Source organism: Camarhynchus parvulus, chromosome 21, assembly GCF_901933205.1.
Source record: "Camarhynchus parvulus chromosome 21, STF_HiC, whole genome shotgun sequence".
NCBI classification, from domain to species: Eukaryota; Metazoa; Chordata; class Aves; order Passeriformes; family Thraupidae; genus Camarhynchus; species Camarhynchus parvulus.
In genome coordinates this window covers 7,701,853-7,719,461 of record NC_044591.1, presented here as the reverse complement: position 1 = coordinate 7,719,461, position 17,609 = coordinate 7,701,853, and the positions used below count along the sequence as shown (strand labels likewise).

The 17,609-nt window shown below is 41.9% G+C and overlaps 2 protein-coding genes across 2 annotated transcripts; both read left to right on the top strand.

Moving 5' to 3' along the window:
- Positions 1-241: 241 nt before the first annotated feature.
- Positions 242-10,077, top strand: SDF4 (stromal cell derived factor 4). The gene is made up of 7 exons (XM_030963759.1): positions 242-377; positions 1,304-1,670; positions 4,837-4,973; positions 5,327-5,440; positions 7,282-7,440; positions 7,899-8,074; positions 8,528-10,077. Exons 2-7 carry the CDS (start codon positions 1,363-1,365, stop codon positions 8,702-8,704), a joined length of 1,071 nt encoding a protein of 356 aa, XP_030819619.1. The 5' UTR covers positions 242-377; positions 1,304-1,362; the 3' UTR covers positions 8,705-10,077.
- Positions 10,078-10,926: 849 nt separating this feature from the next.
- TNFRSF4 (TNF receptor superfamily member 4) lies at positions 10,927-14,743 on the top strand. The gene is made up of 7 exons (XM_030963968.1): positions 10,927-11,098; positions 11,640-11,762; positions 12,171-12,272; positions 12,683-12,749; positions 13,244-13,509; positions 14,016-14,141; positions 14,662-14,743. The coding sequence occupies exons 1-7, from the start codon at positions 10,951-10,953 to the stop codon at positions 14,730-14,732; spliced, it is 903 nt and encodes a 300-aa protein (XP_030819828.1). The 5' UTR covers positions 10,927-10,950; the 3' UTR covers positions 14,733-14,743.
- The last annotated feature ends 2,866 nt before the right edge of the window (positions 14,744-17,609 follow it).

Sequence of the window (17,609 nt, the reverse complement as noted above, 5' to 3'; positions counted from 1 at the left end):
ATTAGATTCTATTTAAGGTCCCTTCCAACCCAAACCATTTCATAATTCAAAGAAAACAGCCACACACACAGAGCCAGGAAGCAGGAGGAGATCAACATGTTAACAACCGAGATAACGACAGGACCGCCCGGAAAACGCCCCTTTGCCCCTCACTCTGCCGGAAATGGCGGCTGCCCTCACCTAAGATGGCCGCCGAGCCTTCCCGCCGCGCGGCGCAGTGAGGAAACTTCCGCTTCCTCCCCACCTCCCTCCGCCCTGGCAGCGCCGGCCTCCGTCAGGGGCCGTGAGGGCCTCAGCGGCGGCCGGGCCCGGGCTGAGCCTCCCCGCGGCCGGCACGGCGCTCGGGGCAGCGTCCGCTCCCTGCCCAGCGCCTCCCGGTGAGTGCGGGCGGCTCCTCCCGCAGCCCCGCGGGGATCGTGGAGGGCCCCGAGGGCTCCAAGGGGTTCTGGGGGCTCTGAGGGCTTTCGGTTCCTTGGTGCGCTCTCTGTTAGATTTGGGATTATTTTTCCTTTGAATTGGGAGGGATGGCCCCTGTGGGTCACTTCCAGGGCCTGACACTTGGATTTTATGGCTCGGTGACAGGATTTGGGATTATTTTTCCCTGGAATTGGGCGGGATGGCCCCTGTGGGTCACTTCCAGGGCAGTACACTCGGATTTTATGGCTCTGTGACAGCTCCTCCCCGCCGCTGTTTCCTGGGTGTTTCCAGCTCCGCTTTCTCTTGGATCTGCCACTGTTAATTCCATATATATATATTAATTAACAGGCCCTTTTAATGTCTGACATCAAAAACTCCTCTATTTTTGTGTAGGTTCCTCTGAATTTATTCTTGTGTGTATATATACAAGTATCTGTATACACACTTGTGTATATATACAAGTATATATATACACATTTGTATATATATGCTTTAATATATATATGTATATATTAAAGTATATGTATAAACATATGTATAGGTATACATATATATATGTATATGAATAAGTTATGTGCATATGTTTGTATGTATATAAATAACTTATGTACTTATATTTATGTGTATATAAATGTTATGTGCATATGTTTGTATATAAATAACTTATGTACTCATATTTATGTGTATGTAAATAAGTTATGCACATATAATTATATGTATGTAAGTAATTAATACTTTGCATAGGTTATTTTAATTTTTATATGTTCATTAATGACATCTTTCTTCAGTTTAACTTGGTTTTTCTCCTTTTTTCCTTTTAATTCATTTAACCCACAGTGACCTTTTGCTTCAGTTTCATTTGTTTTTTCTCCTTTTTTTCTTTTAGACCCCACAGTGATTTCAGCAGCCAATAAATAATAAAAAAGGAAAGAAAACCCCATAAAAATGATGTCAAGACAAGCTTTCCTGTGCAGCGTGGGCTCTCTTTACCTCTCCCTCCTGTTCATCTTCCTGCTGATGGACGTTTATGCCAGGCCTGCCAACCACTCTGTGCTGAAGGAGAGGGCAGGGGAGGCCAGGGAGGAGAACGAGATCCTGCCCCCCGACCACCTGAACGGCGTCAAGATGGAGCTGGACGGGCACCTGAACAAGGAGTTCCACCAGGAGGTGTTCCTGGGCAAGGAGCGCGAGGAGTTCGAGGAGGACTCGCAGCCCCGCCGGAACCGGAGGAAGCTCGTGGGCATCTTCTCCAAGTGAGTCAGGGCTGTGCTGCTGTTGCACTCAGGTGCATCTAGCTCCGTGTCCTCACACGGCTCATTTATTAATTTATCATAAAAATAAACTCTTGGTTTGGGAAGGCAGGAGTGTCCCCTGAAATGGAGAAAATGAACCCCCTTGTCACGGACATATTTTATGAAAAATCCTTTTGTTAGGATTTTTTCTCCTGAGAAGCTGAGAGGCCTCAGAAATGAAATATAAACAATAATTATAAATGTGCTGCTGTGGAGTGCAACAGGTGCATCTTTGATTGGTCTCATGTGGTTGTTTTTAATTAATGACCAATCACAGCCCAGCTGTCTCGGACTCTCTGGTCAGTCACAAGATTTTATTATCATTCCTTTCTATTCCTTGCAAGCCTCTGATGAAAGTTTTCTTCTATTCTTTTAGTATAGTTTTAAGATACTACATAAAATTACATATAGTTTTATATAGTATATTCTTATATACTACATATTATACATATAATATATATAATATATATAATAATGATATATAATATATATAATTGTATATATAATAATAGATACAATATATAAAAATATATATTTTACTATAGTATATATAGTAAAATATAAAAATATTTTATATTTTTATATAGTAGATATTTTCTTTTAATATAATATATATCATAAAATAATAAATCAGCCTTCTGAAACATGGGGTCAAGATTCTAATATCTTCCTTCATTCTGGGACCCCTGAGAACACCAACACCCCCCCGTGAATTGCTATAAATTTTAAGTTAAGGGGCTCTCAGGCAACAAAAATTTATGGGAGCAGGAAATAAGAGGGAAGAAAATAAAAGGGTAAAATAAACAATGCAGGAAACTAAAACAACACTGACAGGGTCAGAACACAACCTGACACCCTCTGGCACCTCGAATTAAGGATGGCTAGTGGACAGGAGCCAAAAAATCCTGCCTGGGCAATGTTCTAGAAAAAGAAGAAAGAAACCTCTCACTTTTGTGAGGAAGAGAACAAAGAAACCAATCACTTTTGTGAGGATAAGAAGAGAGCAAAGAAACCAATCACTTTTGGGAGGAAGAGAACAAAGAAACCAATCACTTTTGTGAGGAAAAGAAGAGAACAAAGAAACCAATCACTTTTGGGAGGTGTTTACCAGGGGCAGCGAGGCCTCTTGCACCTGGTTTGGCTTTTCTCTCTAAAAAATTGGTTATTTTGCCTTTATTAAAACCTTGTTGTTTCTAACAGTGCAGCAGAAGCCATCCTGTGCCTCCAAAGGTGGCTGAGCCATCCTGGTGTGAAATAAACCCCCAAGAGTTCCTGAGACCTGGCTGGAGGAGGCTCCTGTTTCTGTAATTGGCCAAAGATTGAAACCAGCTCCCAGCAGAACCAATGGAACCATCCCCAGACACATCCCAGAGCAGCACAGCTCAGGAGAAGCAAATGAAATGAGAATTGTTTTCCTTTGCTCCGCTTCCCAGGAGGAAAATCCTGGGCAAAGGGATTTTTTCCAGAGAATGTGAATGCCCCAAGTCAGAAAGAGAAGAACAGGGAAAAAAACCCCACAAAATTGGGAATTTTGGTGGGTTTGAAGTTGGAAGGTTTAATAGTTCCAAATTGGGAATTTGAATTAATGTTTAAAAATTGGGAATTTAAATGAGTAGCTTCAAAATTAAGGATTTAAATAGTTCCAAATTGAAAAGTTGAATTAATGCTTTAAACTTGGGAATTTAAATTAGTAGCTTCGAAATTAGGGATTATAATAGTTCCAAATTGGAAATTTGAATGAATATTTATTAAAATTGGGAATTTTTATTAATCTGTTCAAAATTTGGAATTCTAATGTTTCAAAATTGAGGCTTTAATATTTTCAAAATTAGCGATTTTAATTGATATTTCAAACATGGAAATTTGAATTAATATTTCAAAATTAGGGATTTTAATTAATATTTTAAATTTGATAATTTTAATATTTAAAATGGGGAAATTTAATTCATATTTTAAAAATGGGATATTTTCATTCACATTTCAAAATTGAGAATGTGGATATTTCAAACTTGGAGTTTTTCATTAATATTTTCAAAATTCCCTTTTTTTGGCTTTGTTTTAGCACTTTCAGACAGCGGGTGGCAGAGTTGGCTTTATTTGCATTTTTTAATGAAAACACCTCCAATTAATACCACAAGGGGGATAAACTTTCAAAGCTTTATTTGGTGCCAACTTGCCATGAAGAAATAGAATTTCATTAAAGTAATTATTGAATAAATAAAAAATGAATTATAAAAGCATCTCCCTGGTAGCAATTGTGATATTGAAACTCCCTAAATCTGCATTTTTGGGGTTGTTTATCTCTTTTTTCACATTTAGTTGACATTTCAAGGCAAATCATATCTTGAATAATTCAAGTTTCAGTCAAAACAACTCAGTGATGGCAGCAGATAAAGGCCAGAGGCAAACTGGGGCGTTTGAACTCTGGTTTTTCTTTGAGTTTTGAAAAAAAATTGTTTTGAGGTGCTTTTAATAGAATTTGAAATGTTAACAAAATCAAATCTGATTTTTTGTGATATTTTGAATGTTTATTTCATGCTCAAAAAAAACCCTTCAGAAATTTTGATTTAATTTTAGTTTTGAACTGTAATTTTTAAATTAATTTCTTCATGAATTAAGGATTGATCAGATTGGATTTTCCTGATAATTTCAATCAGGAAAAATTGAATTCTGCAGCTCTGAATCCAAGAAATTCCAGAAAACTCATGGAGAACAAAGAGATGTGCAATGTTCAAAAATGAAAATTCAGTGATATTTGAAAAAAAGGGCTGGAAAGAGAAATTGAGAGAGAATTCAAGGTCTGGAAGAAAATTTTTCCAATTCCGAATTTGGAATGACCCAAAATTCCATCAGCAATGATTTGTGGGGAAAATTCCCTCAAAAACATGATTTAATAAAAAATTTCACTGAGTAACAACCTAAATCTTGCTAAATTTAATTAAATTAATGTAGTTATTTACTTTAATTCTGAACTAAAGGCTGAGCTTTCACTTGTTTCTCACAGAGAGTCAAAACCAGTCATTTTTCTGTGAATTTTTGCTGAATAAAACAATTTGTAAACTAAAACCCAACCAGCTCTTTCCCTGCTGAACTCCGAACTGAAATCCTGTTTGTTTTTCCTCCCTAGGGTGGATATCAATAATGATAAAAAAATCAGTGCCAAGGAAATGCAGCGTTGGATCATGGAGAAAACAGATGAACATTTCCAGGAGGCCGTGGAGGAGAACAAAATGCACTTCAGAGCTGTGGATCCTGATGGGGATGGTAAAATCAACATTTTTCCCCTCAAAAAAATCACTTTTAAAGTCAGTTCTGGGATCTAGAATTTATTTTTGAGATCAAATTTAGGTCTGGAATCCCAAATTTGGATTTTTGTGGGAAAGGATGTCCTGTAGGCAGCTCTTTTTTTCATAAATAAATTTTAAAAAAAGAATAAATTGATTTTTTCACCAAATTTTATGGCTAAAAAACACCAAAAATGAATCAGGTGACAGCTTTTATGTTGTCATTCCTAAAATTCAGTGTGGGGTTGTGGTGTTGGACTAAAAAACTTTAAAATTTGCTGATTTTGAAAGAATGAAATCCAAAATTTCAGGTTGAAATGTTCTCAATTCCAGGTCGAGTTTCTTGGGATGAATATAAAATTAAATTCTTGGCAAGCAAAGGCTTCAATGAAAAGGAAATTGCAGAGAAAATCAAAAACAACGAGGAGTTGAAAATAGATGAAGAAAGTAAGTGCAGAATTGGGGTTTTGGTATTAAAACCTGGGGGTGAAAATAGAAATGGGAGGGAAATGTTTGGGTTGTTGTGCTTGAGGAGGAGTTCAATAATAAACAAAAATTCTGCAGTTTTTACTGTAAAATGTGCTGTGAAAATGAGGAGGTTTTTTGAGGAATCTCCCTGTTTTCCTCCTTAATAAAAAAAATCTGCTTTTTTCCCACCTGAAATTTGGTGTGAAAATGACATTTTTTAGAGGAACCTTCTTGTTTTTCCCCTAAAGAAATATTTTAATTTATTCTAAAATCCCTGCAAAAATTAAGTCAAAAGACAGAAATCCTTCCTTCATCCTGACCAGAATTTGCCATGAAAATTGCAATTTTTAAGGGGAATCTGCCATGAAAATTGCAACTTTTAATAGCAATCTCCCCATTTTCCCCCTGAAATAAATTTGAATTAACTTGAAAATCCCTCAAAAAATGGAAGTCAAGATACATAAATCCCGCATTGTTCCTGACCAGAATTTGCCATGAAAATTGCAATTTTAAGGGGAATCTGCCATGAAAATTACAATTTTTAGGAGGAATTTTCCTGTTTTTCCCCTTCACGCAACATTTCAGTTTCCTGTAAAATCCCCCCTGCACCTTTCCCTTTCCCTGCAGGGATGAGTCATTTCCAAATTGCCTCAGTGACATTTTCCAGTGCTGCAGAAACGCCTGAAATGCAGAAAAAAGGAGCTGAGAATGTGCAGGGAAATCACCTGGGGCTGATTCCAGGAACCCCTGAGCTGCTGAGTCAGCCTCGAGTCTGAGCCCCAAAGTCTTCTTTGGGGAAAGGAAAATCAAATTATTCATCCTCCACTTCCTCAGGAGTTTTTTCTCCTCCTCCAAGCACCGTAAAAGTGATTTTTGTTTTTTTTTACTTTAAATCAAAAGCACCTGAGGGGGTGGAGTTTAAGGCACTTTCTGTAGAAATTGGATTTCAGGCTAAAGTTGTGTTTTAATTAATTGAAGGATATTGGCGGATAATTGGATTGTGGGGTGAAATGAAGGAATTCCATGGGATTTTGGTGCTGATTTTTCTGTTCATGCACCCCTAATTCAACTTTTCTTGCAGCAAAAATATGGAATATTGTGATAAAAATCTGCAGGGTTTAAGCTTAAAAACGTCATTGATTAAACAACTGAGAGCTTGAAAGGAAGGGGTTGTGATAGATTAAATCCTAAAAATGGACTGGGACAACTGAAATCCTAAAAATCGTGACAATTTAAATCCTAAAAATGGATTGTGATAATTGGAGTCTTAAAAATGGGTTGGTACAATTGAAATCCTAAAAGTGGGTTGGGACAACTGAAATTTCTAACACTTGGTTGTGCCAAGTCCTAAAAGTGGATGGGGGCAATTCCAAGATTTGGGATGAACTGAAATCCTACAAAGTGATTGTCCCAGATCTTAAAAATGGATGGGGGCAATTGCAGCCTTTGGGATGAATTGTGCCAAATCCCAAAAAGGGATGGGGGCAATTGCAGCCTTTGGGATGAATTGTGCCAACTGAATTCCTTCAAAGTGATTGTCCCAGATCTTAAAAGTGGATGGGAGCAATTCTAGTGTTTGGGATGAACTGAAATCCCCCAAAGGGATTGTGCCAAATCCTACAAACGGATGGGGGCAATTTCAGCGTTTGGGATGAAATGTGCAAAATGCCAAGAATGGATGCGGGCAGTTGCAGCCTTTGGGATGAGCTGTGATCCCAAATGTGCAGGGGTGGGGTTTGGGATGAGCTGCAATCCCAAAGCTGTGCAGGGTTTGGGATGGGCCTTCGGGATGCCATCCCAGCCCCGCGGTGCCGTTGCAGCGCAGGAAGTGCTGGACAACCTGAAGGATCGCTGGTACCAGGCGGACAATCCCCCCCCGGACCTGCTGCTGAGCGAGCAGGAGTTCCTGTCCTTCCTGCACCCCGAGCACAGCCGCGGCATGCTGCACTTCATGGTGCAGGAGATCGTCCGGGACCTCGGTAAGGTGGGAATTCCTGGGAATTCTCTCCTGGGATTCCTGGGTTTTATGTGGATTTCAAGAGGGTTTTACATGGAATAGTCTGGTGGAGTTCCATGGATTCCCATTGTATCCATGGATTCCCATTTTTATGTGGATATTTGGGGCATGCTGCACTTCATGGTGCAGGAGATCATCCGCGATCTGGGTAAGCCGTGATTTCCTGGGAATTGTATCCATGGATTCCCAGTGTATCCATGGATTCCCATTTTTATGTGTATTTTGAGAAGGTTTTGCATGGAATAGTCTGGTGGAGTCCCATGGATTCCCATTTTTCTGTGGGTATTGGGAGGGGTTTGGTTTTTTCACAGATCGGTAGGAAATTCCCATTTTTACGGGAATTAAATGAACATACTATAATTTTTTGTGCTTTTTAGCGGGGATGAAGCGGATCTGTTACAACGTGTGTGTTTTTCCCAGATCAGGACGGGGATAAGAAGCTGACCCTGTCAGAGTTCATCTCCCTGCCCGTGGGCACGGTGGAGAACCAGCAGGCTCAGGACATCGACGATGACTGGGTGAGGGACAGGAGGAAGGAGTTCCAGGAGGTCATCGACGCCAACCATGACGGCATCGTCACCATGGAGGAGCTGGAGGTCAGTCCTCGCCCTTTGCCAGCCAATTATTCCAAAACACAGCTTTAAAAACATCACAAATTCACTTACCGCTCGTTTTTATATTAAAAAATTGAGTATTTCCATTTAATTTTAACTTCGTGTTAATTTCATGTTATTTTCATTTTAAAATAGTCTGTGGGAACAGCCAAGAAAGCAGGAAAAATGAGGGAATTTAGGTCCCGAAAATTGATAATTCTTCATTTTTAACAGGAATTTTTTCCTGAGTTTAATTTGCAGCCCAAAATCAAGAAATGTTCCATGGAATCACCCAAAAAAACCCCAATTTCTTTGGTAGCAGCCTAGAAACCAGGAAAAAGGCCCATGAAACCCTTCTTGCAGACCTTTGCCCCGCTTTGGGCCTGGGGTGGGAGTTGGGGTTTTTGGGAGCGCCCGCAGGGCCGCGCTCAGGCCGTTTTGCCGTGGCTTTTTCAGGAGTACATGGATCCCATGAACGAGCACAACGCGCTGAACGAGGCGCGGCAGATGATCGCCGTGGCCGACGAGAACCAGAACCACCACCTGGAGCTGGAGGAGATCCTCAAGTACAGCGAGTACTTCACGGGCAGCAAGCTCATGGATTACGCCCGCAACGTCCACGAGGAGTTCTGAGCTTCCTCCTCCCCCTTGCCAGAACTTTCTGTTACACTCCCAGCCCCTCCCAGAAAAAAAAATCCCAGGGAAAAAGGATTCAGCTGAGCAGCGGGAATTGCTGGTTGCAGATTCCCGATTTTCCGTCCGTCCCAGCTCCTTGGAGAGGTTTTTGCTGCTGGAAGAAATGGTGGGAATTCCTGGATTCAGGTAGATTTCCTTCTTAGTTTGGGGGGTTGAGCCAGCTGGAATTCTGGGTATGAGGATCCTGGAATATTCCCTGGTTTCCATCAGCTGCTGATGCAGGGGATCCCAAATAAAACTTGGATTTTGGGAATTTTGGTGGTTCCAAGGAATGTTTGTCCTCCACACCCAAATTACATTGGGAAAGCTCGTTAAATCTCAACTACTGATCCAATAAAATTTGGATTTTGGGAATTTTCCAAGGAGTGTTGGATCTCCTGGGAATTGCCCTCTTAGCTGCTGATCCAGGGAATCCCAAATAAAACCTGGATTTGGGGAATTTTGGTGGTTCCAAGGAATGTTTGTCCTCCACACCCAATTCCACTTGGGAGGCTCTTTAAATATTTGTTTCCCTCAGCTGCTGATCCAGGGAATCCCAAATAAAGGTTGGATTTTGGGAATTTTGGTGGTTCCAGGGAATGTTTGACCTCCTGGGAATATCCACACTCAATTCCAGTATTTTTTCGATTTCTTGAAGAGTTCTAGGGAATTTAATGAAATTTTTTCAGGGAGCTGTGGGGAAGAATTTATTTGAAATGTTACAGAAAAACTTTTCGGAATTAATTTTAAAAAATAAAATAACATTAATTAAGATAAAGTTAATATAAAATGACATTGTTTTGTTGACATCTGCACTGGGAATGGGAGATTATGGCTTTAAAATATCAGATTTTAGTCAAAATTCAAACAATTGGGAAGTTTTTTTGGAATTTAAGCTATTGGACAGAGCAGTGGGAATTCCCATGGAGTTTGATGGCTGCTTAATTAATATTCACTGCTAAAATTAATGAGCTCTGTGCTAATTAATGCTGTTAATGAGCTGCTGATGATGATTTGGGGGAAATTCCAGGCTTTGGGCGAGCTCTTTCCCAAATAAAATTGACTTTTTTCCCTCTGCTTCCATCTTTCCTGGGAAAAACCCCTCTTTGGGAAAGAATTCCTGAAAATCTGAGATGTTTTATTTGAATAAATTTATTCTTAATATAATGTAAATACAGGAATTGCTACACCTCTTTCCCTTTTCCTGCTCTTTATTTGATGTTTTTATTAAATTCCTTGGATAAAAGATTTTATATTCTTTTTGTTTTGATTTTCCATTAAATATTTCTCTCCATGCTTTGGAAATTCTGCTGCTTTTAAGGTTTGTTGGGTCAGGGTTGGAAATAAGAGGAATAAATTCCATGGATAATCTTTGATAAAATGAGTTTAAACACAAAAATTCCAGTAAAATCATAATTTATTTAACTGATAATTGTAATTTATCTATGAAGAGATTTTGCCAACACCATCCTAATTTAATTTTGGGACAACATGAGCATGGAATCTCTAATTCCCATTATTTTCTGGAGTCGGTTCAGGTAAAGCTGCAATTCCAGGCAGCTGGAACACCTAAAATTGAGATCCCGGATCCCATTCTAATAGACTAAAAAATGAAATTTCTTAATTCCCACTATTTTGTTGATTCAGTGATGCCAGGGAACTCTCCTAGAACTTAACTGAGCTCCTGGCTCCAACTCCAGCAGTCTGGAAAACGAAATTCCCGAATTCCCGCTATCTCCCCGCCTCAGCATTCCCACAGCGCTCCTCCATCCCTGCTTTTCCAGCCATTCCCATCGGGATTTCCCTCCCTTGAGGGCTCCTTTTACCCCTTAAACCCTTCTCAAGCTCAGCGTTTCCTTTTCCTGCCGAAAAACCCCGAGCCGGGAGCGGGAAGGGGCGTGGAGAAAAGCGGGAATTTCCCTCAATGTCCCCGCCCGGAGCCGTTCTCGCTCGCGGGGCCCTCGCAGCGCCATGAGGGGAACGGAGCCGTGAGGGAAGAGAAGCTGTGAGGGGAGCGGAGCCGTGAGGAAAAAGGCGTCGTGAGGGGAAAGGCACCGTGAGGAGAACGGAGCCGTGAGGGCACCGGAGCCGTGAGGGGAGCCAAGCTGTGAGGGGAAAGGCGCCGTGAGGGGAAAGGCGCCCTGAGGGGACAGCGCTGTGAGGGGACGGTGCCGGTGCCGTGAGGGGACAGCTCCCTGAGGGGGATGGTGGGAATGGCGCTTCCAAGGATTCCCTGGAATTTTCCCGCTCTCTGCTGGCTCCTGGCTGTGCCCATTCCCGGTTCCCTGGGCTTGGAATGTCAGCAGCACCAATACAGCTTCCGTGACAAATGCTGCAGCGACTGCGCCCCAGGTGAGTGCCCGCCGCGGGGGCTGGGATGGGAGAGCCGGGCTTTAGGGGAATATCCAATATTTTCTTAGTGTAATACCTATTTTTAGTGTAATACTTTTTAGACTGATAAAAATAAGTTTTAGACCCCAAAAAATGGAAAAATCTTCATTTTTTGAGAGTGGTTTTAAACTTTTTTGATGTTTTTTTGCTTCCCAAATGCCTTAGTCCAGGGACATTTCCTAAACCTTTTCCCCTGACTCTGGAAGGGATATTTGTGATCCACTGGAACCAAAATTGGAGGCATTTCGCCCAATTTCAGCCCACCCCAGCCCTTCTCGGCTGCTCCATTAAATGTTGATTTCTCCTCCCAGCCAAACTTCCAGGGCTTTTTCTCCTTAAAAAACAAGAACTGCCAAATTCTGGGCACCATTTGATCCCAAAGGATGAAATTTAGGATTTTTCCCCTCACAATCCCAACCAATCCCAATTTGGTCCCAAAGGATTAAATTTAGGATTTTTCCCCTCAGGATCCCACTGAATGTCGATTTTTGGGTGTTTTTAGGGGAGAGGATGCGGAGCCGCTGCACGGCCTCGGCCGACACCGTGTGCTCGCCATGCCAGGATGGATATTTCAGCTCCCAGCACCACCACGGCTTCTGCAAAAGCTGCACCATCTGCAACACCCGTGAGTGCTGGGATTTGGGGAGAAAATCCCATTTTAGGGGGAAAAAAATCCCTTTTTGGGGGGAACAAAATGCCTTTTTCGGGAAAAAAAATCACAGGTTTGGGGCATTTTGGGGGGATAGGGGGAGAAAATCCCTTTTTGGGGATAGAATCCCATTTTGGGGGAATAAAATCTCTTTTTGGGTCCTTTTCTGGCTGCTTCCACCTCAGTTGTGAGGGCCTACCTGAAAATCACTATCCTCAAACGAAATCGTTGAACGACTCAGTTGTTAAATTAATTATTAATTACGAATTGTTGATGAGATGTTGAATTGCTGAATTCTGCAGCTCCTGCACACAAAACCCCAAACCCCTGAGGAGTTAATTGTTGCTGTTAGTGAAGGAATTAATGAATTTCTGCCTTGGCCAGGGAAGGGCAGCGTGGAGGTGAAGCCGTGCGAGAAAACCTCGGACAGGGCCTGTGCGTGCCAGGCGGGATTCCAGCCTGCCGGGGGCGTTCCTGTGGGAAGGGGTGAGTTGGGATTTGGAATTCCTTTGGGAATAGTTGGGATCTGGAATTCCCTTGGAAATAGTGGGATTTGAACCAGCCTGAATTCCCTTGGGAAAGGGTGAGTTGGGATTGGGAGTTCCTTTGGGAAGGGGTGAGTTGGGTCTGGAATTCCCTTGGGAAGGGGTGAGTTGGGATTTGGAATTCCCTTGGGAAGCAGGGAGTCCAGGCATGTACCAGCTGGAATTCCCTTTGGAATTCTGGGATGTGCCAGCCTTCCCAAAATCCTGTTTCCCATGTGGCAATTCCTGGCTGGAATTGTGAGATCCTCCCGGATAATATCCAGAATTAATAATCTTGGATAATTCAGAATTACCCAGTGGATTAGTCTGGGAATTCTGCCACGTTCCTGGATAATCCCTTTTTTCCCCCAGAGTGCTCCCGATGTCCTGAAGGGACTTTCTCCAGAGGAGGGAATAAGAACTGCCAGCCTTGGACCAAGTAGGAATCCTTTTTTGAGGGAAAAAAAATCTCTTTTTGGGGGGAAAAAAATCCTGTTTGGGGGAAAAAATCACTTGTAGGGAGAAAAATTTCTTTTTGGGGGCAGAGTGCTCAGAGCAGCTCTGGGGGGTTCATTTTTTCCAAGAAAAGCCCAAATTCAGAGAAATAAATTGGAATAAACCTGGATCTAAGTGCTCTGAATCCCATCCTTTGGGGCTTTTAGGATCCTGAGGGCTTTTTAGGATTTTCCACCTTTTTTTAAAGCCTCTTGGATGTTTTTTTTGGGAACAAAAAATTCCTGTGCCAGAATCAGCTGAGAAAAAAATCCCAGATCATTTTTTTCCCAGCAATAACTGATTTAATTATCCCTCCCATTCCTGTGGGATGTAGGGATAAAATCCTGAACTTTTGGGGCTAAAACACAGATGGGGATTGTGTGGGTGGGATTTAGGAATGATTCCCTGTTGGCAAACCCTCTGGAATTGCTTTTCCAGCTGCAGCAGTCTGGGGAAGAGCACGCTCCGGGCTGGCACGGGCACAGAGGATGCCCAGTGCAGCAGCCCTGGCAGTGCCAGCAGCCCTGGCCCACATGCCTCTCCCACGGAATTCCCGGAACGCAGGGACCCCTTTCCCACGGAATTCCCGGAAGATGCTGACTCCTTTCCCACGGAATTCCCCGAGAACAGCTCCAGGGCATCCAGCCCCAGGGAGATCCCTGTGGTGTGTCGGGATCCCGGCGTTCCCACGGAGCCTGGATGGGGTAAGGGCGGGCAGGGAATTCACTGCAGCTGCTTTCCTGGGGAGGGAATTCCCATTTGCTCAGAATCCTTTTCTGCATTTCACACAACATTCCAGGATCCCACATTTCCATGTAAAGCTGCTTTCCTGGGGAGGGAATTCCCATTTTCTCAGAAACTCTTTCTGTATTTCACACAATATTCCAGGATCCCACAATCCCAGCAGGAATTGCTTTCCTGGGAAGGGAATTCCTACTTTCTTTGAATTCTTTTCTGCATTTCACACAACATTCCAGGATCCCACATTTCCAGCTGCTTGGTTTCCATGTAAAGCTGCTTTCCTGGGAAGTGAAATCCCAATTTCTCTAAAGCCATTCCTGTATTTCCCACAACATTCCAGGATCCCACGCTTCCCTGGCAGCTGGACCTCCCCGTTCCCAGAGTTCTGGATTCTCCTTCTGGAATCTGGGAACTCCACCCAGAACCAGGAATCTTTGTTTTTTAGGGAATTTTTCCATTCTCATTCCAGGCTCTTTATCCCTGCTCCTGCTGTGCCTGCTCCTGCTGATGGTGAGTGGAATTTCCATCCTGCTCCTGATCATCCAGGCAGCCCAGAAAAAAAACAGGAATGGGCCTGGGAGGAGCACCCAGCACAGTGAGTTCCCTTTTTTATGGGATAAAAATGTCCTGGGATAAAATATCCAGGACAAACATTCATCAGGGCCCCCTGTTAGAAATTTGGGAATTAATAAAAGAATTCTTAATTAGGAATACAGGGAATTCCAGGGGTTGATCCAGGTTAGGATTAGGAGCTGATTAGGAGCTCAGTATTCCTTCTCCCTGATTTGCCCTTAATCCCAGAATTCCCTGAATTTAGGCCAGGAATTCTCTTCCTGGCAGGATCCAGAAGCAACTTCCAAGAGTAAAACAGGTTTTTTTTTTGTCTCCATGGAAATTGAAATGTCCTGAATTCTCCTGAAAATTTGGGAAAGGTCTGGCTGAGAAGAGCTGAGCTCTAAAATCAGGATTAAGTGGCAAAATTGAGCTCTAAAATCAGGATTAAGTGGCAAAAGTGAGTTTTAAAATTGGGATTGAGGGGCAGAACTGAGCTCTAGGATCAGGATCAATCCTGTTCCCTCCTGTTCTCACCCCTGGAACCATTCCCTGTTTTCCAGAGGAGAAGAGCTGCAGGATTCCCATCCAGGAGGAGCAGATCGATTCCAACTCCAGCCTCATCAAAAACTGACTCCCACCCTGGGCTCTTCTGCTTTTCTGAGCCCATGGAGCTGAAGGAGCACGGGGAATAATTAGGGTTTGCTTAATTAGGAGTTAATTTGAGGCTGGTTTAACTCAAGATCTCCCTTTGGAATTTGGGAGAATTCCTGAGGGAATTTTGTGTGGATTTCTTTTCTTTTGGGCAAATCCTTGAGCTCTAAAATCAGGATTAAATGGCAAAGCTGAGCTCTAAAATCAGGATCAAGTGGCAGATCTGAGCTCTAAAAAATAAATCAGGATCAAGTGGCAAAGCTGAGCTCTGAAACCAGGACTAAGTCACACTCAATCCACACTTCATGAAATGAATTTTCCCTCTCTAATTGCTTTCCCACAAATTTGGAAAGGAAATTTTTTGGGAGCAAATCCCAAACTCTGGAATGTCTGGGAGGAGCCCGAAGTGTTCTTTTGCTGAATTTGAAATATTTCCATGGAAATTCCAGAAAAATGGAATTATTTTATCATTCAGGAGTGATTTTCTCTCCAACTATCAGCCAAAAACTCCTCAAAAAATGTGAATTTTAAACCCACAGCACCAAGAATGTCCCAAAACATCCAGCAGGGAATGGATGCAGGGATCCCAGAGGTGTTTAAATCCATGGATTTGGAAGATTTGGGAATTTTTATATGTTATACATATCCAAAGGGGTTTATACAATGTATAGGAAGGTTTGTATCGTGTACAAAGGGGCATTTTGGGGAATAAAACTCTGGAAAAATAAATCCTGCTGTGTGTTTGGGGAAAAATGGGGAAATTCCAGGCAATGGGCCAGCCTGGGAAGGGAGGAGGGGACATTGTAGGGAAAGGTTGGGCTGGGTTTTAGGGAAAGGCTGGGATGGATGAGCTGAACTTTGCAGTTTTAAAATCCACCTGGAAAAATAACAAATAATCACATTCATGAGGGGAAAAACCCATTTTTCCCTGGATGAGAACTGTATTCCTGAGGGAAAAAAATCCAATTTTCCCTGAATAATAATCACATTCCTGAGGAGAAAAAACCCCATTTTTCCCTAGATAAGAACTGTATTCCTGTGGGGAAAAAATCCCATTTTTCCCTGGATAATAATCACATTCCTGAGGGAGAAAAATCTCATTTTTCCCTGGATAATAATCGCATTCATGAGGGGAAAAAATCCCATTTTTCCCTGGTTAATAATCACGGTCCTGAGGGAAAAAATTCCCATTTTTTCCTGGATAATTTCCCTTCAGCTTCCAAATAAATCCCCCATATTTCTCCAATTTTGGATAAAAACTGAACCAAACCTAACAACATTTGAACCACCCTGAAAAAAATCCAAATAAATTCAATTTTCCCCTTCTTGCCAAACCTTCCCATCCACAAATTGAACATTTCCCTCCATCTTCCAAGAAGGAAATAATTCCTAGTTAATTTTTAATTAACAAGCTGCAATAATGTTAATTTTTTTTAAAAACCTCCTTTAGATCATTTTTTTTTACTCTTCACTTCCTGCTTTGTGTTTTTGCCTTTTTTGGGTCTCCCCGGTGACGATTTTCCGTTGCCGTTATCTCCAGATATTTTTGTCTCCTGAACTCAATTTTGACTCAATTTTGCCAGCAGAGGTGGAAAAAACACCTCACAGGTGATGCTTGGGGGCCGGACTTGGGATTTTTCCAGGTTTTTTTGGAGTTTTTCCAGATTTTTTTCTGAGTTTTTCCAGATTTTTTTCCTGCATTTCCCCCCCTTTTGGCAGGTTTTTCCATTTTTTCCCTGGGTTTTTCCAGGGTTTTTTTTCCCAGATTTTTCCTGCATTTTTTCCCCATTTTTTCCCATTTTTTCTGGGTTTTTCCAGGTTTCCCTCTGGGAATATAAATTTTTTTAGGATTTTCCTCATGGACACACCAAATTTTGAACTAAAAAGGGGAATTTTCCCAGTTTGGAAGCACAAAAGGGGAATTTTCCATCAGGGTTTCTGGGAATTTTGGATTTTTTGGGATTTTCTCATGGAGACACCAAATTTGGGAGCAAAAAATGGGAATTTTCCATAGGGGAAGGCAGAGTGGGTGTTGGGGAAGGATCCCGGGATTTTGGTGGATTTAACTCCAGGTTTATATTGGATAATAATTGTATTCCTGAAAGGGAAAAATCCCATTTTCCCATGATAATAATTGTATTTCTAAGGGGAAAAAATTTCCATTTTTCCTTGGATAATAATCACATTCCTGAGGGGGAAAAAGATCCATTTTCTCCTGGTTAATAATTGTATTCTGAGGGAAAATAATCCCATTTTTCCCTGGATAATAGTTTCCCTGGATAATAATTACATTCCTGAGGGGAAAAAAAATCCCGTTTTTCCCTGGATAATAGTGGTATTTTTGGGGGATAAATCCCATTTTTCCTTGGATAATAATTGTATTTCTCATGGAAAAAAAATCCCACTTTTCCCTGGATAATAGTCACAATCCTGAGGGAGAAAAAATCCCATTTTCCCCTGGATAATAATTGTATTTCTGGGGGATAAAACCCCATTTTTCCTTGGATAATAATTGTATTTCTGGGGGATAAAACCCCATTTTTCCTTGGATAATAATTGTATTTCTGAGGGGAAAAAATTCCCATTGTTCTTTGGATAATAATCACAATTCTGAGGGGAAAAAATACCATTTTCCCTAGATATTAATTGTGTTTCTGTGGGAAAAAAATCCCATTTTTCCCTGGATAATAATCACAATTCTGAGGGGAAAGAATCTCCCTCAGCTGTGACCTTTCTTGGGGTGCCAGACGCCCCCATCCGTGAGCAACATCCTGTTTGGGCCAGGCCCAAAGGGTTTTAAGCCCAGCCTAAGGGACGTGGATTGCCCCAGAGCCCAGGGGAATTTTCCCTCCAGGAA